The 26,783-nt window shown below is 41.5% G+C and overlaps 1 protein-coding gene across 4 annotated transcripts in view; it reads right to left on the reverse strand.

The window, feature by feature from the left end:
• Nucleotides 1-26,783, reverse strand: part of PTPRQ (protein tyrosine phosphatase receptor type Q) — a 429,454-nt gene that overhangs the window by 112,119 nt on the left and 290,552 nt on the right. For all 4 annotated transcript variants that reach the window (XM_077471954.1, XM_077471952.1, XM_077471951.1 and 1 more), the window contains one exon: nucleotides 25,354-25,475. In XM_077471954.1, coding sequence (XP_077328080.1) covers nucleotides 25,354-25,475 — 122 coding nt within the window. The remainder of the gene's footprint in view (nucleotides 1-25,353; nucleotides 25,476-26,783) is intronic.

Below are 26,783 nucleotides of genomic sequence, written 5' to 3' on the forward strand. Positions count from 1 at the left end.
GTTGCAAGCGGATTTGACCCAAAAATAAAGTTGGCCAGCTTCGTATAACAGCAGCCTGATGCCAAGCGAACAAAGCTCTTCATCACCTCTGGTACACAGGAAGACATTTAGTAAAATAAAAAAAGGGGGGGAGTGGCAACTTAGTTTGACCTTCGATTTATTACTTCTGTTTAAAAAATTATTCTGACCAGTGGAAGCCCTTACTCTTGAGAAAATGCCCATTTAGGGTAACATTTGGGGAGCTTTAATTACTCTGTACAAAAAAAATGTGATGTACTGTTTACTCCTAATGGAAAGTAAAGAATCATAGGTTCATCCCAAGTGCTTGCAGAGAGGTTAGTTTATTTACCAGGTTGCAGTTTTGGCATGAGGCATGGCTAGAAGGGATACTAAGCAAGAAGAACTGCATTAAATGGACAAATATAGCTACTACAACATAAATACATCATCATAAATTACACAGAAAAACCTGGTTTTGGTAAATCAGGGTTGCCCAACCGGTGGCGACCTCCTGCTCTGGGATGCTGGTTTGGCAAGCCCAGATCATGGGTTGCCGACCTGCCATCCCTGAGCATCAGTGTTGTGTGCTTTTAAAACGTGTACCACACCTGCAAGATATAATAGAAGTGTATGGCAAAGGGCAGCTAACTTACAGTAAACTGCAGCGCATCAGTGTGAAAGCAGCCTAAAGTCTAGTACACACGAGCGGAATGTTGGGTGGCATTGGCCGGTTCAATAGAAACTGTCTGACAGCTGGTCGGGCAGAAGCCGGCCATTCGGCTTATTCAAAATAAAAAATGTGAACTTCTGAATCACTTAATTTCATTGTGACCTATGGCCGGCTACCAAATCACTCTTCAAAAGAGTAAGCATTCTGTAGTAAATGAACACATAACATTAATATCATTAACATTAAGTTGATCTCTTTCATATGTTTGTCCTTTTCAGTTATTGCTGGTTTGCTAGGCAGCCATGCTTTCACCAAATAAAAAGTAATTTGTACATTAATAAAACTTCGGTAAATAAATCTAATATAACTGCTTTAAATTCTTTCTGAAAAAAATAACTGCATGTGGTATATTTGTAAGATACCAGTATATATAGTAATACACTGTGCTGCATTAAGGAAGGCTATACCACCCAATAGGATAATGCAGTCAAGGTCGCCTTGCATATTGTATTTGTATGTGGGAGGTATGTCAGAATGGTAAAATAGAAATCACTCTAACTGCTGTAAACACATCCCATATTCCCCCGTAGGTCTCTGTTTTTACAATATTGTTTCAATGTGTATTTTTATAAGTAGATTAGGTGGTTGTACAGTAGTTTTCCTCTGGGGGGAAAGTGTGTATTAAGTGCAGCTGCTAAGGTATTAAGTTTGTTCTTCCTTGACAGATGTGCTGTGTTATCCCAAGTCCCATCCAGTCTTTTTCTATGCTTTTTGATGTACTAAACAGACGCTGACTTTAATCTGATGTCTTGTAGTGTCAACCTTCTTGTTATACTTACAAGCAAAATGTTTTGTTTGTATTACTCGCAGTCAGGTCCTGCATGAGATTAATCTTAAATAATTCTCTTCTATGATAAAAAAAAAAAAAAAGAATAAACTGTCTGCGGTCTACTTATTAAATGAAAAACAGTTTGTGTTAAGACCGAGCTCTAATCCTGATTTATGGTTTCCTGTAAAATACTAAATAAATCCCTAAAGCTGCTGACCTGAGAATGTAGGTGCTAATAAGTATGTAATGGTGTACTGTGCAGGATGAGTATGGAATCTGGGATCTTAAAAGGTGCATTGCTCCCCAGAGTACCCCCGGAGACATGCTGCTTCTTTTGTGCAGCCAGATACACTGCCCTCATCGTGTTCTACTTGACAACGAAGCTGATTTACCAAAGGATTTGAGAATGTTCACACAATAAAATGTGTGAAGATTTGCTTCAATTATCCAATCATGTGAAAAGAAAGTCCCTGTATACTTTCTTTAACTGCATATGACTGGATACTTAAACTGAATATTTAAACAATTTATCGTGTGAACATTCTTAAATTCTGTAGTAAATCAGCATCATTGTGTTTATTTAGCTGCAGTCATTAAAGTGATATAATTTAAGCACTATAAAATCAGTTGCTGAATATACAGCTTTTTTATTCTTGACTATATTCCAGTTTAAGTTGGTGTTGTGATGCTACCCCAGGTTTCTTGTTTCAGTAGGCTCCTTTCTCTTGAAGTGTCCTATGAAGCCACCCTTGCATACAGTGTCTCCCTACACTCTACAAAAAGGGTCTGCCTGAGGATCCAAAAAAATCACACCACATCCAAAAATGAACAGATGAAAAAACAAAACATATAACAGGGCTTTTTGAGTCTGGCTCTCTCTACAAATGCACAGAGTTAAAGCTAAATCGTTCTCTTTATTAATGTTTATAATCACACATAGTTTTCTTTTTCTATTAATATGATGCTCCTTAGCAACCTTGGGGGCCCTTTACAGCCTATAGATGTGTTTTAGAACCACTAATTCGTTTTTTAACAGCAGAAAATGTCACCACCCTACCCCTGAGGAAGCAACACAAGAAACATGTCAATTTGAGGCTGCTTTTACCAATGGACCAGCAGTACAACACCAGTCATTTTGGATTCTTGGATTCCCAATATTCTGTGTACGGCGACTTTTGGGTTTGCCTATTACAGGCGGGATGAATATTGCTGATTGGTGTTAAATATCATTGGTTTTAATAATGGGAAAAAAATAAACTATGTCTGATTATATACAGTACATCAGTAAAGAGAATGATTTTGACCTTGTGTGTACTTTGTTAAGGAGCTACACCTAAAAAGTCCCATTATATGTTGTTTAAGTTTTTATCTCAAATCCTGGTAGCCTAGGATTACAAGGCACTCCCCTGCCCTCCCTACTCCTCCTCTCTCCCTTCTTCAAGCTAACAAACTGGCTGGAGACTGCACTGTCCACTGTTAACCTTTTCTGAGATGACCAGAGATTCAGGGAAAACAAACAATGATGGGTATTTCCAGCAGGCAAAGCTGTGTTGTCTGGGGTGGTGAGGGAATGGTTAAAAAGTCAGCATCCTGAACATATAGTCCAAAGTTCTGACAAATGAGCAGCAGAGAGTCAATAAATAAAAATGATGTTAGGAATGACTCCTGATAGAGGTGCAGGGAAAGTCCATAGCCTGGGTGATTACCACAGGGAGTATAGCTGGCATAGGGAAGGCAGCATGCTGGAGAGTAGAAGAACCTCTGGGGGAATACAAGAAAAACAAACAAGCAGCGCCAATCTAAGTGTAGCAATATTGTAACATATTTAACCACTTAACGACTGCACCATAGCATAGCATAGCATACATTGACGTCCTCCCAGAATCACACTCCCGCACGCCCCCTGGGGTGCGCACCTGGGAATATCCATGACCGCCGAATCACTGTAAATGGCAGCTGACAGCGGCCGTTTACCGCGTGATCACTCTGTCAAATGACAGAGTGATCACTTGTAAACAAACCGGCGTCATATCCAGTTCCTCTCTCCCCTCTCTGTACCAATCAATACAGTGTGAGCGGACAGGGGAGGGGAGAGATCAGCTGCAGCAGCGCCGTGGGCTGGATGTGTAGTGCCCACAGCACTGATATGTGACAATTTCTGCCTCATCCATCCAGCCATGCTCAGCAATCCTATCTATCCCCATCCATAATCAGCAATACTCAGCCATCCATCCTCATCAATACTCATCCATCCATACTCAGCAATACTCATCCATCCATCCATACTCAACAATACTCATCCATCCAACCATACTCAACAATACTCATCCATCCAACCATACTCAACAATACTCATCCATCCATCCATACTCAGCAATACTCATTCATCTATCCATACTCAGCAATACTCAGCCATACCCAGCCATACTCAGCCATACCCAACCATACTCAGCCATACTCAGCCATACTCAGCCATACCCAGCCATACTCAGCCATACACTGCCATACCCAGGCGTACCCAGCCATACTCAGCCGTACCCAGCTGTACTCAGCCGTACCCAGCCATACTCAGCCGTACCCAGCCGTACTTAGCCTTCCCAGCCATACTCAGCTGTACCCAGCCATAACCGGCCGTACTCAGCCATACTCATTCATACTCAGTTATCCGATCCATACTTAGCCATCCCCATTCACGGCTCATCCATCCCCATTGCTCATCCATGCCACATCAGTTCTCATCCATGCCACATCCATGCTACTACAGTGCCTCACAAAAAAGTGTAATAGTTAGTCAAATTAGATTTGACATTTATGCCCCTAGAATACCTGATGGTGCTCCCTGCATGTTGGGCCCCTCTATGTGGCCAGGCTGTGTAAAAGTCTCCCACATGTGGTATCAACATACTCAGGAGGAGTAGGAGAATCTATTTTGGGGTGTAATGTTTGGTATGTACATGCTATGTGTTAGAAATATTGTATAAATGGTCTTCTTTGTTTATAAATAAAATGCGTTTTCAATTTCTTTACACATTTTCCTAAAATTTGTTGAAAAAATTACATGATCAACACATGAGCACTTCCATTGCCCTGGTGCTCCAGGGCCTTCAAAAATGTAAGAGGTAGTCAAGAAATGATATGTGTAATTTATGCTCCAGAATGCCTGATGGTGCTCCCTGCATGTTGGGCCTCTGTATGTGGCCATGCTGTATAAAAGTCTCACCCATGTGGTATAGCCATACTTAATAGGAGTCGTAGAATGTCTTTTGGGGTGTAATTTATGCTATGCATATGCTGTGTGTGAGAAATAACCTACTAATATAACAATTTTGTGAAAAAAATAAAAAATAAATCTTGATTTGCAAAGAATTGTGGGAAAAAATTACAACTTCAAAAAACTCACCATACCTCTTACTAAATACCTTTGAATGTCTACTTTCCAAAAAGTAGTCATTTGGGGGGTATTTGTACTTTCCTGGCTTGTTAGGGTCTCAAGAAATGAGAGGCTGTCAGTACATCAAATGTCATAAATTTTGGCATCATAGCTTTTGGACTCTTTCCAAAGACCAAATAATATACAACAATTTGGGTTATTTTTACCAAAGATATGTAGCAGTATAAAATTTTGGCCGAAATATATGAAAAAAAATTACTGATTTGCAAAGTTTTATAAGAGAAACAAAGAAAAAAGGCTTTTTTTTTTTTACTGAATTTTCGGTCTTTTTTCTTTTATAGCGCAAAAAATTTTAAACCCAGCAGTGATTAAATACCACCAAAGGAAATCTCTATTTGTGTGAAACAAGGGACAAGAATGTCATATAGGTACAGTGTTTCATGATTAAGTAATTGTCATTCAAAATGTGAGAGCACCAGAAACAGAAAATTCGTCTGGTTAGGAAGGGGTTTTAAGTGGTCAAGTTGTTAATTAAAGTGGTTGTAAACCCTTACAAACCACTTTGACTTACAGGTAAGCCTAGATTAAGGCTTACCTGTAGGTCCAAGAAATATCTCCTAAACCTACACGATTTAGCAGATAGTTACAAAAAGTAACAGCGCATGCACCGTAGCCATAGACAGTGGCGTGCAGGCGCACAGAGCATGCCGCCGCTAACGGCGATATGCCGTTAGTGGTGGCTCCCATATGCATGTGCGGGAGTGACGTCATTGCTGCTCCGGCGCTGTGAGTGACCGAAGCAGCGGTACCCAGAAGAAGATGGATGCTTCGTGCTACAGGGGACAGCGGTGACATTGATGCATAGTAGCCCATTATGCTTTACCTTTGCAGGGAGACAAAGAGGAAGTAAACCCATCAGGGTTTACTTCCTCTTTAAGTAGTAATGCACTCACTCAAAATTGGATAAAAGAAGGCACATCATGGTAAATGTCAGATGGACAGCAGGGTTCCAGAACGATCCTCCAGGCATCGCTGTAGTGTCTTGCTCGATGGCACAACGCACTCCCCTTCCCCTCCCTACTCATCCTCTCTCCTTTCTCCAAGCTAACAAACTGGCTTGAGACTGCACTGCCCACTTTTAACCCTTTTCTGAGATGACCAGAAATTCAGGGAAGCAGCATTGAGAGAGCAGGAGCTAACAGCATTGAAAATTGTAACCTACAAGCGCTGGGGCAAGCCTTTTTTGCAAATAGTTTACTGGATAATGTTTCTTTTTTGTGCTCATTGTGTTAAACTAAAAATTCTGAGGGTTTAATTCTATTGTAAACATACTGTTCTATGTGATTATTCCTATTGCTAATATAAACATAACACAAGGTTGCCAACTGTCAGTAAATTTATGGGCAGTTTGTAAAAAATAGTGATTTTTACAACTATCTGTAAATATCATGGGCTGATAATTCGTCATGTTGTGTTGCCTTTTTATTTGTAAACCAGGCAAATGTTATTGGTATTGTCAGTGTTTCCATATTGTGTTTATACTGTTTAAATATCGATTTGCTTTTAATAGGAGTTCTGTGCTGCAGGAGGTTGGCAACACTGACATAACAGTAAGCATTAAAGTAATTAGTAATTAGTAAGCATTAAAGTAATTAGAAACATAGAAGAGTGACGGCAAAAAAAAGACCAAGTGGTTTAAGGCGTTTATGGAGTTTGCCCATATATTTTTTTTTTTTTACTTTTTTTGTCTGAGTATAGAATTATCTATTTCTGTGTAAGTATTTAAAGAGGAAGTAAACTTCCTTTGCAGACATTTACCTATAGGTAAGCATATAATAAGGTTTACCTATAGGTAGTAAAAATATCTCCTAAACGTGTACCGTTTAGGAGATATTTACATTGCATGCAGCTAGTGACATCACTGGCGCATGCGCTCTGAAGGAACAGCCACAGGTGCCATTCCTTCCGAGGCCCATATTGTGAATGCGGCTCCTGCACGCATGTGAGGGAGTGACATCATCGTGGCTTCGGCCCTTCACAGAATGTAGGGAGCAAAATTCTGTGTATCTTACTGAATTTGGGGGTAGGGCATAATATATATTGGTGCTGGTTGCACTTACAAAAAGTAAGTGTGATATTCCTAGGCAGTATGCATCAGCACAGGAGCTTATTTTTTTCATTTCGGAAGGCATGGGACAGGGGGACAAGCAGGTTACACCATAACACAAAATACCCAAACAAGGACTTTATATCATTATCACCAGTGGATATAGCTTATATGACATTTTAGTGGTTGGGATTACATTTTTTTCACAAACTATGCTTGATTTCTTGCAACTCTGGGGTGCTTTTTTCTTATGTGCTCCAACTGTATGTACAGATCTGTATACTCACAAAGCCTTTGTATCTGCGCGCAAGACCTGACTGATAGCTAGCTCTTCAGTTGCCAACACCTAAGCTACTGTTTTCCATTAAATGAGTTATTTTCATTTTACTCTCTGCATTAATCACGTCAGCCTTGGAAGAATTAACCCCCTTCCTGACCAGAGCACTTTTTGCGATTCGACACCTCGTCGCTTTAACTGACAATTGCACGGTCGTGCGACGTGGCTCCCAAAGAAAAAAATTAACGTCCTTTTTTTCCCACAAATAGAGCTTTCTTTTGGGGGTATTTGATCACCCCTGCGGTTTTTATTTTGGGTGCTATAAACAAAAAAAGAGCGACAATTTTGAAAAAAAACTCATTATTTTTTACTTTTTGCTATAATAAATATCCCCCAAAAATATGTATAAACATTTTTTTTTTTCCTCAGTTTAGGCCGATACATATTTTCTACATATTTTTGGTAAAAAAAAAAAAATTGCGATTATTGATTGGTTTGCACAAAAGTTATAGCGTTTACAAAATAGGGGATCATTGTATGGCATTTTTATTAATATATATATTTTTTTTAAATGGTGGCGATCAGCGATTTTTATCGTGACTGCGACATTATGGCAGACACATTGGACATTTTTGACACATTTTTGGGACCATTGTCATTTATACAGCAATCAGTGCTATACAAATGCACTGATTCCTGTGTAAATGACACTGGCAGTGAAGGGGTTAACCACTAGATGGCAGTGTAGGGGTTAAGTGTGTCCTAGGGGCGTCTTGCTAACTGTGGAGGGCGTGGCTGTGTTTTACAGATCATTGATCTCTGCTCCAATCATAGGGAGCAGAGATCAGTGTCACTGTTGCTAGGCAGAACAGGGAGATGCTTGTTTACTTTAGCATCTCCCCATTCCTCCCCGTGAGGCGATCGCGGGTATCCCCGCAACCCGACTCATGGAGCTTCCCGCGGGCGTGCAAGCCTTTTAAAGGGCAATGTACAGGTACGTGATTCTGCCTCTCCATGCCCTTCTGCCGACGTATATTGGTCGGTTGGGAAGCAGTTAAGGCACACAAACCTTCAGTGTGCTGCTCCCCCAGCCCCCCTCCCAGTTACTTACCTGAGCCCGACGTCACATCAGCGATGTGCAAGCTGCAGCAGCTCTCTTTGCCTTCTCCCTCTTCATTGGCCCAGACACAGCAGTGGGAGCCAATGGGGCGGGTCGAGATATGCTCTGTTTGTGGGGCTCGGGAGGGAGCATGCACTAGCCCCCCTATAGCAAGTGACTTGCTATAGGGGCACTTCTCGGGGAAGAGGAGCCAGGATCGCCAGCTGAGTACCCAAAAGGAGGAGCATTGGGGCTGCTCTGTGCAAAACCATTTCATAGAGCAAGTAGGTATGACATGTTTGTTATTTAAAAAAATAAAAACCTAACATTTAAGTTAAGATTTAAGATAAGATAAGGTTAATTAAAAAATGAAGTGCAAGAACAGTGTGCACCTAAACCACCTCACATGACATCACTCACATTTACTGCGACTCTTATCCCCATAGATATAATAAAAGTTAGGCATACCTTGGTTAGGCCCATCATCCCTGATTAAAACTGTCCTGCTGCTGGCCAGTTTTACACTGTTATATCCTTTGCTGTATCTTTTGTTTGGCCAATTCCTGCCAGCATGACAAAAGCTAATTGGGTGGAAAATTGTCAGCTGAACAGTGACTGCATCCTATCAGATACAGTCTCTGTTTGGGTATTCAGGCAGCACTGGGTGCTTTGCGTGCCTAAATAAATAGCTGACAATATAGATTCCCCTATAAGGATAGTGGAATCGATTGACTTCTCCCATTCAGTCTGTTAAGTTGTTTTGTAGTAATTCAATAACTGCTTTAATATACTTAGGCTTTACACATTGAGCTGCATTAACATATAAATATGTTTGGTTCTTTCCTTTTCCACAACAAAATAGGTGATTCTGCCACAATATTTGGGTTGTTAAAGTGACCATTGTAACAGACTATCTTTGTCATAAATGAACAGTAAAGTAGATCTGCTATTTGTGGTTCTGTTAGCTTGTGGTCTCTTCTTTCTTGCTAAGCATGCTTTATTCCAGGACTAGAAGGTAAAGACATTGCCTGATTGCCCCTACTGGGTTAAATAGCAACTACAGGATAAGTCCCCACCCAGCCCGTCAGTCAAGCTCGCTATTTAGCTGTACTGAGAACCAACACCTGTTGCCTGAGCATTAGGTTTATTGGCAAACCCTATTCTATGTTATTTCCTGTGTTCTTGTTTCTCCATTTACCAAGTTTGTCAGTCACCCGACCTTTTGCCTAACAATCTGGATCTCTACAGAAACAGCCTTTTTAACCCATTAGAGGCATTCCCCTCTCTACTCTCACCTACAGGGTGATATTTCTTGTAGCCCATGCCATCGCCCCTGCCATTCAAGTGTCAGTTTTTGTTTTGCAAGGGACTAACTCTGACTCTCCTGTGTTGCTGCTTGTCTTCATGACTATCATTATACATACACATTATACATTATCATACACTTTTCGATGTTTATTGATGTACTCTACATTATTCTTATAGAATTCAAACCTGGATAAATCCTACGACATCAAAAAGACAATCTCTTCATTGATCTGATTTACAACTCTGTTACTCTGTTGTACATGTTTTAAAGCCTACATATGGACATACAGGAACCAGCCGAATTTTGATCCATGTATGGGCAGGCTAGTGTTACAGAAGTTGACCTACCAATCGACTTGTATACCACCAGCCTGTTGGATTTTCAACACTTGATCAGCGCTGCAGGCTATAGCCGGCTGCACTGATCAGCATATTCTGATAGGAAGGAAACGTCTCCCTGCTGTGGATGGGGGAATTGAGTAATTTTGTTTTCATTTAACCCACTGGTGTGAATGACAAAAAACCTGCTTATATATGGGCTGCTTAGAAGAGAAGTATGGGGTTTCAAAAAAAAAAAAAAACCTACATACCTACCTAGGTCCCCAGCCACCTCTAAGAATGAGAACTAATGGCTATTAACAATTATCTCTTGGAGTTGAGAAAAGCTGTCAGAAGTGACTCAAGCAGATAACAGAGGAATGAGGCAGAAGAGAGAAATCACGCTCAGTGCTTTGGATAGAGAAAAGTACACAGTATAGAAGGATAAGCATTGTTAATATTTCATGTCTGAGCTTTACAACCACTTTAAAGGAATCTGGAAGCCCCCAGATAAGTGGTGGTTAACATTGTGAGATGACTGGCCATTGTGCTAGTAGTTAAATATTGTTGTATGCTGGATCATTGTGATTAACCCTAGATTTACATTGCTGGACAATATGATTGATGATGAATTTATATCAGGGGGCATTGTTTACATTTTTTGTATTTTATTAAAATTGTCACATTGCATGAGTGTTTTTATTTACATTTAACTCTTTGTTGGAATGAGACAGGGGTCCTGATGTACCCCTGCACACATTCCTCTAGGGCAGCAGTCTCCAAACTGCTGGCCGTGCGCTGGATGTGGCCCTTTGCTCGCTTTTATCCAATATTTCATCCTCTGACACAAACATTGGGGCATAATTCCCCTCATTGACACCAATGAAGTGGCACGGTGCCTCCCAATGACACAGATGGGGCACAATTCCTCCCAATGACACCAAGGATGGGGCATAGTTTCTCCCAATTACCCCAATAATGGGGTACTGTTCCTCCCAGTGACACCAATGATGAGGTATAATTCTTCCCATACCATCACACCAACAATGGAGCACAATTCTGCTCACTGACACCAAAGATGGGAGATAATTTACTCCCACTAATACCGGGACATTTTCTACTTCCAATTGTCTACCAGTCTGGCCCCACTAAAGTGTGAAAGACAGTCAACTAGCCCTTTGTTTAGAAAGTTTGGAGACCCCTGCTCTGATGGATATCTGGGGTCTCCCTTATTATAGAGAGGGCTTTAAGATTCCTAGAATTCTCAGCCCTTGTCCCCTTAACATGGAAAATGTGTAGTAAAGCCTCCCTTTTTATGCTAGAGAGCCCAATCCTTCCTCTCTGGGATGAATGTTTGTAAGATGTAGTTGTAATTTCATTTTAGTAGTTCCAGCTCTCAGATTTCATGTGTCTGCTGCTTTATCTGCTTCATCTCCAACTGTTTAGTTTTAATTAGAATCTGCTCTTATCTTAAGACTCTTCAGCAGCCTAAAATTTTAACGGTATCCCTTTGTCTGTCAGAGATGTTTTAATAGTCATATTAATCACATGGTAACCAATTAAAAGAAATAGTAGGCAATGCATAGTTAACTGAGTTATCTACTAAATCAACAATTTCTTTATTAGGCAATTTACCCTGGAAAATTGTATGGCTTATCAGGCCAGTGCCAAAGATGCAATATGATGACCTTTGTAGAACGCTAGACTGAACGTCTTTCCAAAGAACAACTATTCTTCCTGCACTGCATAATGTTGGAGTAACCATATACTGCAAAAGGCCCATGTACAGAATAATATTTTGGGTCTCTTATAGGTGCACCCTTTACTAAGGTTGTCCCCTGAGCAATGTCATTGACCTCTATGCGGTCACTAGTTTACCTCGAACATATCTGCACTTCTTCCTAGCTTCACCTTCAAGTTTTGCTTCAATTTCCACCTGTATTGCCCACTCACTGCTCCATTATTGCCAGTAAGGTGTTCTTTGAAACCTTTGCCATTTCAGCTAGCATAGCTACAGTATATTGCATATGTACATAAACCATAGCTCCCTGATTTTGAGGAACTGTCCCTGATTTGGAACAAAGTTCCTCTGTCCCTCTTTCCATCACATTTGTCCCTAATTTTGATGTGATCTAGATAGTTGTATATAAAATGCACTTTTTATCGTTCAAAAAGTGTTCCCCAGCGCTAAACTTTTCATAAAATTTCTAAATTGCTGCATTTGTAAATTCCACAGTATAAAGGAATAGCAGTGGTAAAAAAAGCACTTGTGGGTTTAACTAATCATTTTTTTAAATGTAATTCTCCTTCAAGGGGGCGTAGCAGGGGGTGTGTGCTATGCCTACATACTTTTTCTTATAGGTGTCCCTCGTTTCCATCTCAAAAAGTTGGGAGGAATGCATAAACTAAAATAAACGTTAGTAATTGCATACATTTACTGTTATCTTCAGAGCACTCTGAAAACCAAAGTATCATAGTGTGTAAAGCATGACCGAAGAAAAACTCTTTTGAAAACGATGAGTAAATTGCCAAGTATAAGTAGACAGAGACTGCAACTGAGCAGAACTTTTCACAAAGTCCACTTGTTTACTTTTATCTGAAATTCTTTTGGGTGGAATATAGACCTATGATTATCTTATTCTGTTGTATACACAAGGCAGATATATTGGAAAATGCGGTGGCAGCCTTAGGCACATTGGCTGGGTAGGGTAATCAGGGCTGTATTCCCCATAAAGTGATTAACATAAAGAAAATACAGTATCTCACAAAAGTGAGTACACCCTCACATTTTTTAAAATATTTTATTATATCTTTTCATGTGACAATGAAGAAATGACACTTTGCTACAATATAAAATAGGGAGTGTACAGCTTGCATAACAGTGTCAATTTGCTGTCCACTCAAAATAACTCAACACACAGCTCCTCCATAACGACATCACGGAGATGGTAGATGTTAGAGACCTTGCGCTCATCCACCTTCCATTTGAGGAATCCCAACAGATGCTCAATAGGTTTTAGGTCTGGAGACATGATTGGCCAGTCCATCACCTTTACCCTCAGCTTCTTTAGCAAGGCAGTAGTCATCTTGGAGGTGTGTTTGGGGTCGTTATCATGTTGGAATATTGGCCTGCGGCCCAGTCTCTGAAGAGAGGGGATCATGCTCTGCTTCAGTATTTCACAGTACATGTTGGCATTCATGGTTCCCTCAGTGAACTGTAGCTCCCCAGTGCCGGCAGCACTCATGCAGCCCCAGACCATGACACTCCCACTACCATGCTTGACTGTAGGCAAGACACACTTGACTTTGTACTCCTCATCTGGTTGCTGCCACACACGCTCGACACCATCTGAACCAAATAAGTTTATCTTGGTGTCATCAGACCACAGGACATGGTTCCAGTAATCCAGTAATCCATGTCCTCAATCAGCAAACTGTTTGCGGGCTTTCCTGTTCATTATCTTTAACCCCTTACTGACCAGCTGCCGCAGTTAAGCTGTGGCAGATTGGCACCCTTGGGCGAACCGTCATAGCTGTATGTTAGTTCGCCCTTTGACCACTAGGGGGCACGCATGTACTGCTGGAGGCAATGCGGGTGTCCGGCGGTTGCGATGACCGCTGAGCACCCGCGATCACTCCACACAGAGACAGAATGGAGATCTGTCATTGTAAACAGACAGATCTCCGTGCTGTCAGGGGTGAGGAGAACGATCCTTTGTTCATACAAAGTATGAAAAATGATCGCTCTACTCAACCAGGCAGTCCCATCCCCATACAGTTTGAATCACTCCCTAGGTAACACAGTTAACCCCATGATCGCCCCCTACTGTTAACCCCTTCCCTGCCAGTGACATTTGCACAGTAATCAGTGCATTTTTATAGCACTGATCGCTGTATAAATGCCAATGGTACCAAAAATGTGTCAAAAGTGTCCAATCCGTCCTCCATAATGTCGCAGTCCTGCAAAAAATCGCTGATCACTGCCATTACCAGTAAAAAAAAAGAATAAATAAAATGCCATAAATTTTTCCTCTATTTTGTAGACGCTATAACTTTTGCCCAAACCAATCAATATACACTTATTGCAATTTTGTATTACCAAAAATATATAAAAGAATACATATCAGCCTAAACTGAGGAAAAAATTAACTTTTTTCAAAAAAGAATTTAGCTATTTATTATAGCAAAAAATACAAAATATTGTGTTTTTTTTTTTTTTCAAAATTGTCAGTCTTTTTTTGTTTATAGAGCAAAAAGTAAAAACCACAGAGATAATCAAATACCACCAAAAGAAAGCTCTATTTGTGGGAAAAAAATGTTTTTGGGTACAGCGTCACACAACCGCGCAATTGTGAGTTAAAGCAATGCAGTGCCATATCGCAAAAAATGGCCTGGTCATTGAGCAGCCAAATCTTCTGGGGCTTAAGTGATTACAAAAGGCTTCCTTTTGGGACAACAGCCATACAGTCCAATTTGATGCAGTGTGTGGTGTATGGTCTGAGAACTGACAGGCGGACCCCCCCCCCCCCACTTCAACCTCTGCAGCAATGCTGGCAGTACTCATACATCTATTTCCCAAAGACAACCTCTGGATATGACTCTGAGCAGGTACACTCAACTTCTTCCATCAACTTTGACCATGGCGAGGCCTGTTCTGAGTGGAACCTATCCTGTTAAAGTGGTTGTAAACCCCTTTAAAAAAAAATAACACCTGCAAGACAAAGGCATAATGAGCTAGTATGCTATGCATACTAACTCATTATGTAATACTCATCCAAGATCGATAGGGGGCTACTTCCGGGTATCGCGGTTTGGCTCTGTAATTGGCCGGAGCCGCGTTGTCGTCACTCCGCCACCAGTAACGGCACACTCACTGAAGCAATGGCATGTACATGCCATTGCTTCAGTTTGCTTCAGTGGGCATGTGCCGATGAAGTCGGCACATGCAAATACAGGGGATATCTCCTAAACCGTGCAGGTTTAGGAGATATCCTGGTTAGCTACAGGTAAGCCTTATTATAGCCTTATTATAGTCTTACCTGTAGCAAAAAGTGGTCTGTAAGAATTTACAACCACTTTAAACCACTGTATGGTCTTGGCCACTGTGCTGCAGCTCAGTTTCAGGGTCTTGGCAATCTTTTTATAGCCTAGGCCATCTTCATGTAAAGCAACAATTATTTTTTTTAGATCCTTAGAGAGTTCTTTGCCATGAGGTGCGATGCTGAACTTCCAGTGACTAGTATGAGAGAGTGAGAGTGATAACACCAAATTTAACACACCTGCTCCCCATTCACACCTGAGATGTTGTAACACTAACGAGTCACATGACACCAGGGAGGTTAAATGGCTAATTGGGCCCAATTTGGACATTTTTATTTAGGGGTGTACTCACTTTGCCAGCGGTTTAGATATTAATGGCTGTGTGTTGAATTATTGTGAGGGGACTACACTGTTATACAAGCTGTACATTCACATTGTAGCAAAGTGTCATTTCTTCAGTGTTGTCGCATGAAAAGATATAATCACATTTTCACAAAAATGTGAGGGGTGTACTCACTTTTGTGAGATACTGTACGTAGCTACTTAATATGCTGAATAGTTCTGAAGATATACACTGAATGCCAGCTGCAATTGATCACAGCAATGTTTAGACTATAGTAGTATTGCTTGCAGAGGAGGCACTGTGCATATCTGTTAACTCTTTTTTTTTTTTTTTTACCTGTCACTTTGCTTACTAGCCACATCATTAACTACAGGCCCATCAAATCTGCTGATTTTTTTTTGTGAGTCACCCAATATTAACCACTTCCCACTCTCTGTCTCCCAAAGCATCATGTTGTTTCAAAGGTTTGCTACTATTTCACAGATATAGTCTTTGTGATGATCCACTGCTTTCCTGCATCCCTTCAGGTACCCCATATGTGCTAATATTGCTTTACCTTAACCAACATACACACTGATCCTCCTGGGATCTGCTTCTCTCTCCATTCCTCTTGCACAGCACTGTGCACTATTCTAATTGTTGCCAAGTCATTTGAGGACGGATGATTTTCTGCATGTATACCAACACTAGAGGGCCAAGGTCTAAAGAAGGATCAGTTTCAGACTGCATGGAGGCTGGATGCTGTTACTTACCTGCTGTACAAGTTTTGTGTCACAAAATGTGCTGAGGAAGGAATGGTCTTGTCATCATTAAGGAATTTACTGCTGTTGTGACTTAGACCCCATATACACTATTAGATTTTCTGCAGATTTTTGTCTTCAGATTTACCAAAACCATGTAATATGAGGTCAAACCTTAAGAGTTTAAATTTGTATGCAATCAGGCGGGCCCTTACACTACATGGTTTTAGTAAATCTGAAGACAAAAATCTGCAGAAAATCTAATATGCCCTGTACACACGGTCGGACTTTCCGACAACAAAAGCCATCGGATTTTTTCCGACGGATTTTGGCCCAAACTTGTCTTGCATACACGACGGGACGATAAAGTGGGCAGTAGCCAATAGCTTTCATCTCGTAATTTATTCTGAGTATGTGTGGCGCTTTGTCCATCCGAATTGGAATTGCAATCGGAATTTAAACAATTGGATTTTGTTGTCGGAAAATTTTAGATCCAGCTCTCAAACTTTGTGTGTCGGAAATTCCAACCGAAAAAGTCAGATGGAGTCCACACACGATCGGATTTTCCGACAACACCATCCGATCGCACATTTTCCGTCGGAAAGTCCGACCGTGTGTACAGGGCATTAGTGTGTATGGGGTCTTAGCCCACGTACACACGGTCGGAGATTTTGCCAACCAAATCCGTCGGATTTTGGCCGTCAGATTTAGTCCGACGGATTGTGTCCGAAAGTGTTGCATACACATGGTCGGGCCAAGTTGGCGAAAAATCCGATCTTTCAGAACGTGATGACGTAATTTCGTTACGATGGGACTACATTCAGGCTAGTAGCCAATAGCTTTGATGTAGGAATTTGATCTGAGCATGCGTGGCACTTGGTCCGATCAAAATGCTCTACACATGATCGGATTAGGTCCGTCCGGCCCAGTTGGTCGGGAAATATTTCCAACATGTTGGAAAATTGGGTCGGACGGAGATTCGGACGGAATCAGTCTGATGCATACCACACACAGTCGGATTATCTGACGACACGGTCCGATAAGACTCATTCCGACAGATTCTCTGACCGTGTGTACAAGGGCTAACAGTTTGTCAGAATATAGTGATTGAAACCAGTTTCTAACGAGGTAGGGCTGGATTTGAGCTTGCACTCCAGACAGAATTCTAGTACCCTACAACTATTTGTGAACTAAAAATTCACACCCTATTCCCAAGAGTTCTGCAGCTACAAATATGAATACTATATACCTATCACATAACTTTAAAAAAAAGTTTGGGACTATAATTTTGCATAGGTAGCAAATCTGCAATTACCAACACAAGTGCTTTATAGTTGTATTCTAGCGAAAAATCTAAATTGGTAATATATACTGTAGGTGTTCTATGTCTTTAACACAATTTGGAATCACTGTCCCTAGCATGCATTGTTAGGCAACATGTGCATTGTAAGTAATTGTCTCACAGATGTCAGTCCTGTAACTTTAGCAGTATTAACCCCCTAAGACTGCAGGTCTACCAGGGGTGGACTGACCATTGGGCCACTTGGGCATTGCCCGAGGGCCCCGAGCCACAAGGGGGCCCCATCAGGGTTGCCAGCCTCAGTAAAACCAGAGACAGTATGTAAAAATCTGTGTTTTTTTTACATCTGTCTCTGAAATGTCCCTTACCGACATCCTTTTGGTCTAAAAATCCTGAGATTATAGCTGCCCCACCTTTCCAGTGCCTTCTCAGCCAATAGAAACATGTCTGTGTATACTGTGTGTACATGTATGTGTATACTGTGTGATTGTATACTGTGTGTTTGTATACTGTGTGGCCCCATAATCTCGGATTGCCTGGGGGCCCCATAATCTAGTATTGCCCGGGGGCCCCATGAGTTGTCAGTCCATCCCTGAGATCTACAGTGCTAGTATTCTTTACTGTACTGCCTATTTAGAGCCACTGCAGCCTTCATTTCATTCTACTTAAATTCAGAGCCGGCAGCATGACTCGTGTACCACAGTTAAGACAGGGAACTGCCATAAAGAATAATGTCTATGCAAACAAGAACAGCCATTGTTCTTTAACAAAGTTGTGTATATTAAATGATAAAAAGAAATAAGGTGTATACTAAAAGAATATGGAAGAGGTGCTAAAAGGAACTATACAAAAGGTGTCATTAACAATTGCAGTGACACCGCTTTGTTCAAATTAGGGGCTGCCTAAACGAATGGAATGTATTTCTCTAGCAACATATACAGGATTTAGAATTTATGTACTGCTAAATATTATAGTACATACTGTTGGTATACAGGACCACTACTTTTAGCAATAATGCTGGCCTTTTCTGAGTAGCCAAAGCTCTGACAATTACAGGTGGTGCCACTACTTGTATGTCCCCCCCTCCTCCCCTAATCCCCTTATATCAGTGTTCCTCAACCCTGTCCTCAGGGCCCACTAACAGGCCAGGTTTTATGTATTATCTTGGGGAGATGCAGACTAGAATACTGCAATCACTGAACAGCAAATGATATCACCTGTAATTTCAGTTATCTTGCAAACCTGGCCTGTTAGTGGGCCCTGAGGACAGGGTTGTTGACCACTGCCATACATGAGGTGCCTCACTGATCAATAATAATGTGTGGGAGGTGGGAAAGGGCAGGTAAGCTCTGTGATCACTAGGTAGTGTTGGATCTTTACCGGTTAGCAAAAGCTTGGCATTCTGGCAAGAAGGAATTAAAGCGGATTCACTTTTGGGAAAAAAACAATTTTTTTTAGTTTCTATGATAACATTTTGCAAATAAGTCATTTTTGTTCATAAATTTGGGCCAAAATGTATACTGCTACATCTCTTTGGTAAAAAATAACCCAAATTAGTGGATATTATTTAGTCTCTGTGAAAGTTAGAGAGTCTACAAACTATGGTGCAAATCATTGAAAATTGATCACATCTGATCACACCTGATGCACCGACAGCTTCACTGACAGATCTCATTTCTTGAGGCCCTGAAATGTCAGGAAAGTAAAAATACCCCCCAAATGACCCCTTTTTGAAAAGTAGACAGTCAAGGGTATTTTGTAAGAGGCATGGTGAGTTTTTTGAAGTTGTAATTTTTTCCCACAATTCTTGGGAAAATTACGATTTTTTTTTTCCCAAAATTGTCTTAATTTTCACACACAGCATATGCATATTTCCAATTACACCACAAAATACATTCTGCTACTCCTCCTGAGTATGGCAATACCACATGTGTGTGACGTTTACACAGCCTGGCCACACAGAGAGGTCCAACATGCAGGGAGCACCATCAGGGGTTCTAGGAGCATAAATTTCACATCTAATTTCCTAACGACCTATTACATTTGTGAAGGCCCCAGAACACCAGGACAATGGAATTAACCACAAAAATGACCCCATTTTGGAAAGCAAACACTACAATGTCTATTCTATGAAGCATAATGAGTCTTTTGAATGGTTAATTTTTTTACACAAGTCTTCTGAAAACGTGGAAAGAAAATTAAACCATATTTTTTTTTTTGTTTTAACACAGTGGTCAGTTTATAAGATATTTCTAACTCAAAGAATGTATATAGTAAAAATGACACCCCAAAATACATTCTAATACTCCTGATTATTGCAATATCTCATGTGTGAGCACCGTCAGGCGTTCTTGGAGCATAAATTACACATCTAATTTCCTAATGACCTATTACACTTTTGAAGTACCTAGAGCACCAGAACAATGGAATTACCCACAAAATAACCCCATTTGGAAAACAAACACCCCAACATATATTCTATGAGGCATTATGAGTCTTTTGAATGGTTATTTTTTTTACACAAGTCTTCAGAAAACGTGGAAAGAAATTATATATATTTTTTTTTTTTACACAAAGTTGTCAATTTATAAGGTATTTCTAACACATAGCATGTATATAGCAAAAATTGCACCCCAAAACACATTCTGCTACTCATCCTGAGTATGGTGATACCACATGTGTGAGACTTTTACACAGCCAGTCCACATACAGAGGCCCAACATTGAAGTAGTACCTTCAGGCGTTCTAGGAGCATAAATTACACATCTCATTTCATTCCCATCTATCACACTTTGGAAGGTCCTGGAGCACCAGTACAGTGGAATTACCAACAAAATTACCCCATTTTGGAAAACAAACACCCCAACGTATATTCTATGAGGCATGGGCTGCAGATAGGTACTCGGGTACTCTGATGGGCTGGAGACAGGTACTCAGTTATTCTGATGGGCTGGTGTCAGCTACTCGGTTACTCTGATAGGCTGGTGACAGGTAATCGGGTACTCTGATGAGCTGGAGATAGATACTCGGGTACTCTGATGGCCTGGTGACAGGTACTCGGGTACTCTGATGGGCTACTGATAGGTACACGGGTACTGTGATGGGCTGGTGACTGGTACTCGGTTACTCTGATGGGTGGTGACAAGTACTTAGATGGGCAGTGACAGGTACTCAGATGGGCAGTGACAGGTACTCAGATGGGCTGTGACAGGTACTCAGGTACTCAGATGAGCTGTGACAGTTACTCGGGTACTCAGATGGACTGTGACAGGTACTCAGTTGAACTGCGACAGGTACTCAGGTACTCGGGTACTCAGATGAACTGTGACAGGTACTCGGGTACTCAGATGAACTGTGACAGGTACTCTGGTACTGAGATGGACTGTGACAGGTACTTGGGTACTCAGTTGGACAGTGACAGGTACTCTGGTACTCAGATGAACTGTGACAGGTACTCAAGTACTCGGATACTCCGATGAACTTTGACAGGTACTCAGGTACTCGGGTATTCAGATGAACTGTGACAGATACTCAGGTACTCGGGTACTCAGATGGACTGTTACAGGTACTCAGGTACTCAGATATACTGTGGCAGGTACTCAGATGGGCTGTGACAGGTACTTAGGTACTCGGGTACTCAGATGGGCTGTGCCAGGTACTTGGGTACTCAGATAGACTATGATAGGTACTCAGGTACTCAGATGAACTGTGACAGGTACTCAGGTACTTGGGTGCTCAAATGGGCTGTGACAGGTACTCAGATGGGTTGTGACAGGTACTCAGGTACTTTGATGGGCGGTGACAGGTATTTTGATGGGTGATGACAGGTACTTTGATGGCTAGTGACAGGCCCTCTTAATTGGGGGGGGCACTCAGTGTGGTTGGTGTACACTGTGAGCGGTAACAAGATGTTACTGCAATCTCCTTCTCATATACAATCGGTATGGGAGGAGGAGAACCCGGTAACATCTCGTTACGGCGGTTTGTTGACATTCTGTGACCGGCTGTGACTGGACACAGTCGGTCACATGGTAAAGAGCCAATTTCATTGGCTCTTTACTGCAATCAGGGTTGGGCTGTGTCAGTGTGACAAGCCCCATCCCCGATCGCAGCTCTGTGTGCGCCCTAGGGGCAAGTATGAGCACCGTGCACATGGGTAGTACATGTGACCGGCTGTGATTGGACACAGCCGGTCACGTAGTAAAGAGATGTTTTTTATTGGCTCTTTACACAGATCTGGGATGGGCTGTGTCCGAGAGACACACCTCATCCCAATCTCCATGCTGCGGGCCCCCGAGTGCCTGCAGGAGTGGCAAGAAATCAAAGATGTCATATGATACCCACCCAGGATGGGAGATCCCATCTGCGGACTTTATATGACGGTATACACGCTATCAGGTTTTTTTCGTTCAACCCAGTGGGTTGAATAAAGAAACTGACAGCCCTGGTCAGAGCTGCTGTTCTAACAAACCAGTCAGTGTTCTCAGCCATTGGCTGAGAGTGCTGATCAGGAGCTGTCAGCCCAACATTTGGCCGTGTGTAATAGGCTCTAGGCCCCATTCACACCTGGGTGTAGCAGAAACATGGGCAAAAACAAGCATTTCTGCCCACATTTCTGTAAACATGCAAAAAAATGTGCTAAAACAGAAAACATGCTTGCAGGACCATTATTTCTTAATGGCACCCCAAATGCGGGTAATAATCGTAAATTTTGCTGAGCATTTTCCATGTGACAAAATGCCAGAAAAAGGCTCTACGCAAAACACGCTTGGCTCAGTGCCAAATTTTGGTACATGAGCTTTTTAGTGCATTTTTGCAGCAGAAGGAGGACGGCCCATTTCAATGAATATTACCGGTCCAAAAATGCTGTAAAAAAAAAGCTCATTAAAATATGTCAAAAACACAACACAGCATTTCTCAAGTGTGCATGGGGCCTTAGAGCACAGTGGACTGGAAAAACAAACCACTAAGGGCAGGCACTTCCCAAACCTGGCAGCTACAGGTTTAGGAATATAATGCAGGATTTGAAGGTTGCAAAGACCTAGCTTCTGTTGATGAATGTACACACTTAGCCCTTGTACACACGGTCGGACATTCTGACAACCAAATCCGTTGGATTTTGACCGACGCATTTTGTCCGACGGATTTTGTCTGAAACTGTTGCATACACACGGTCGGACAAAGTTGTCGGAAAATCCGATTGTACATAACGTGATGATGTTATTTTGTTATGATGGGACTACGTTCAGGCTAGTAGCCAATAGCTTTGGTCTAGGAATTTGATCTGAGCATGCGTGGCACTTTGTCCGTCGGAGTAGGCTACACATGATCGGAGTATGTCCGATCGGAACATGTTGTTGGAAAATTTTATAGACAAGTTGGAAAACTTGGTCCGTCGGATATTCCGACGGAAACAGTCCGATGGAGTCCACACACAGTCGGATTATCCGACAAAACGGTCCGATAGGACACATTCCGTCGGAATCTCCGACCGTGTGTACAAGGGCTAAGATCAGGGCCGTCTTTAAGGCAGGGCAAAAGGGGCAGCTGCACTGGGCCCTGTCATTTTGTGGGGCCCAAAACAGCTGCCTCATACTTGCCAACTATCCAGGTTTAAATTCCCTTGTCCCTTGAAGTTTTATTCCTGTTCTGTGTCCCAATATCTCAGTGTGAAGTGCTGGTACTAATGCTGCCCAGCTCTGCCTTATTGTTGTGTACAGATGACTCACCTGCAGACCCTGTGTTTACATGTAAATAACAAGTATTCATATGCAAATTGCGGTGACAATACTGAGTAAATAGCTGCGGCTGTCGGCATTGATATGTACATAAAGGCATCATTCCTATGTATATTATACTCCCCTGCTGTGAGGAGGTGATGTGATGTACCCTCTAGCAACGAATCAGTGAGCCGTAATGTGTGCTGTAACCTCTAGCAACTAGTCAGTAAGCAGTAATGATATGCTGTAACTGCTGGCAACCAATCGCAATTGCTGCCTGATCTGATATGGAAAACTGATTTTAAGTCAAGCTGCTATTTGTTGTATGTCTCAGAGTAGGTGGAGAGGGAAATTGCATGGGTGGGGGCCCCAAGAAAAAATTTGCCCAGGGTCCAAGCTATATTAAAGACGGCCCTGGCTAAGATTATATATGGAGAATGTATAGCACCCTGTAGGTTAGACAGTATGTGAAGATATCAGGAACCCAAAGTCTAATTAAATATATTTAATTAATTTTAAGTAATTTTTGTAACTTGAAAATATAGAACACTGACTCATGGTTAATAAAATGATCAGGAAGGAAGTGCATGGGCAAAACAGAGCATGGGAGGGAGGGGGGCACTTCAGCACTTTTGCTTTAGGTGTAGAAAGGACTTTTTTTCAGGCAATAGCTATTTCTTGGACTACAAGAGGGAGCCACAACCAATAGAACTGCATCACAATGTAACCTTAAAAAAGGGTTTACACATATCAAAATGTTGCCAGTTCAGCAGAAACCACATGAATTTTGATATGTGTTCCCCTCTCTGCTCTAATAACCAGCTTCTATTGAACAGTCCTGCTGGAGAACCAGCATTTGATCAGATGCTGCGGCCAATGGCTGCAGCGTGGATCTGTGTATTCTGACAGGGGAGTCGCCACTGGGGAGAGATCCCTGTATGGATCTATGGGGGGTTTTTTTTGTTCAATACCCTGGCTAAATGAAAATACCAAGCTTTTGTTCCTATTTCAGGATGCTTGCTAAATGAACAGCAAGGTACCAGCAGTAGGATATTTCAGAGCTTTAACTGCTTGCCAACTAGCCACCGCAGAATGACTCGACTGCACAAATCACCATGCCCGTACGGTGGTCCCTTTAATGGTTCTAGCAGTGTCGCACGACTGCGTAATTGTCAGTTAAAGCGACATAGTGCCATATTGCAAAAAATGGCCTGGTTATTAAGGGTGTAAATCCTTCTGGGGCTGAAAGCCTGGAGGGGCGATACGCATGAGAAAGGTGGGACCTGTGTGATGATATCATGCTGGGAGGGGCTAGGTGCCATCTTGCTGAGCTGACAGATCTACACTGCGGATATGCATGCTGTGATGTTTGTGTCTCTGCGCATTGTGAGTGTTACTCCTTTTTATTAAAAAGTAATTGGTAATACTATACTATCGGATCTTTTTTGCATATATCTCTTTGAGTCTTTTCATGCAAGAGCTGCGGAATATGGAGGTGCAACATGGGAGCTGCTGACCTGTTGCTTATGTGATTAATATATATATTTATATTAATGAGCGCTTCACTTTTATTAGGTTTACATTTAAGGATATTTCAGGTGCATTGACTGGCTTGTGCAATAGGCGAATGGAAGCACTGCGCAAGGTAACTTATTAAAATGTTTACTAATGAACAGCTGTAAACAATCTGAATGTACACATTTGAATTATTATAACAACCCATTTATCTCTCTTACTTGTTGGTTCTATCTGCCTTCTCCAGCAGACAGGAAAGAGTACCAGTTACCAGTCCATCACAGGCAGAGCAGAGGATAGCCTGCATATGCACCCTATATACAGGCTATAGGGTCCTATGACCCTATAGCCTGTCATTGTTTAAAATGTTTGCTCTAGAGGTAAAATTGCACAATTATAGCAACTTCAGGTTGAGGATTTCGATTTTTACAAATGCCCATTTCTAATCTATTTTATGCTACTCCAGGCCATGTAAGTGATAAAACAAATCTAGCAAAATTAAGAATCCTTTATCTTTTGTGTAGAAAGAAAAAATGAAGAAATAGCCATCACACCTGGAGATGTACCTCAATATGACACAGATCTGTACTTTCTGTGAATCTGAGGGCTATATCCTTACAACACAAGATTGCTGTCCAATGTTACATATATGTTCAATACACACAAAATCAGCAATGATAATCATTCTTCCCTTACCGTAGATATGTTGATTAGATATGACGTTGGTCCAGTTATGATGGCTGGCCCACTCCAGCTGATATTAATACTTTGTGGAGAGGTAGCAACAGCATTTATGTTTTGTGGAGGTCCTTCTGCAGCTATAGTAAGCGGTAAAAAGAATAATATTAATTTTGGTTTGCAACTTTTCTATAGTGCACACTTGGAAACAGACAGTTCTGTAATAACTGTAGCAGCAGAAGCATATTGTGAAATGAAAACTTTTGTTTCAGCTTTATGGTAATGGAAATAAATTCTGAATACAGTAATGATAGAATGGGAATGTAGAATAGCTGTTCATAGACAAGGTAATATTTGAACAAGTAGAAAAGCTGATGAGACTCCACCTGTCCTTCTGTACTACAGGGACACACCCAATATTTTTGCCAGCTAGGCCAACAGATTGATGGGCCTCATCTAGGTTGTAAAGGCTCTGCTACTTTTTTACTTAGAAAAAGGACAGATTTTAATAATGGTCATGATTTGATATACTGTAACCGTAATTGTTTGAAAAAGCACATCTATGTGATCATATTGGTACCAGAGTACAGAAAGGAAATATCTTGATGTTGAAATGCAGGATCTTTTCTTATGCACGGTGGCAGCGGGAGCTAAGCGTTGGAGTGCAGAGCACTTTTGGAGCCAAATGATTTCCTGCATGCCACCATAAATTTAGCCATGATATATCTGAACACCAATACTGGGGGCTTTCCAAATCCCACTGATGCCTATTCCTACCACTATTCCTCTTACAGACCACTAATGCAGGGGTATTATTATTTTTTTAAATCTACTGACCTGAGAATTTTTCCACTGACCACTACCAAAGGGGCTTTTTTACTTCCATGGACAAAGTGCGATTATTACTCTCAATAACCTCTGCCACTGGGGTATTTTTTACTCCCACTGACCTCTGACACCAGGGTATTTTTTTTACTTTGACTGGCCTCTCATCCCGGGGTACTTTTTACTCTATTGAAATATGATGCCAGAGTATTTGCTACTGCAAGTGGCCACATCTTGGCCTCCAACAGTCTGACAGACAGTAAAGTGATGCTTTGCTTAAAAAGTTTGAGGATTCCAAATTGAGGTCTGACAGTGCAGTTAGTATTTCAGTTGTAGGATGCCAATGGGCATGCCTGCATGTCTGACAACCCCAGGCCAACTGGTCTTCAGAGTATTCCATGAAGGTTGCCTCAGCCCACTTTTTAAGTTTATGCCAACGCAAAGGGCAGTAAGAAGTAGATGGACTTCCTTGATAGATGCTGCTGTGTTCATGATTTTTATTAGAAAACATTGATCGATGGGACAGGGAGCTGTCAGGGGCCAGAAGATAGCCTGCCAACCTAAACATGAACGTTTTACCCACAATGGATTAAAGTTTGTGTCTAATACTTTTTATAGGTGGA

This window comes from Lithobates pipiens, unplaced genomic scaffold, assembly GCF_037356315.1.
Source record: "Lithobates pipiens isolate NorthernLeopardFrog02 unplaced genomic scaffold, aLitPip1_a1.2 Scaffold_8, whole genome shotgun sequence".
Lineage (NCBI taxonomy): Eukaryota > Metazoa > Chordata > Amphibia > Anura > Ranidae > Lithobates > Lithobates pipiens.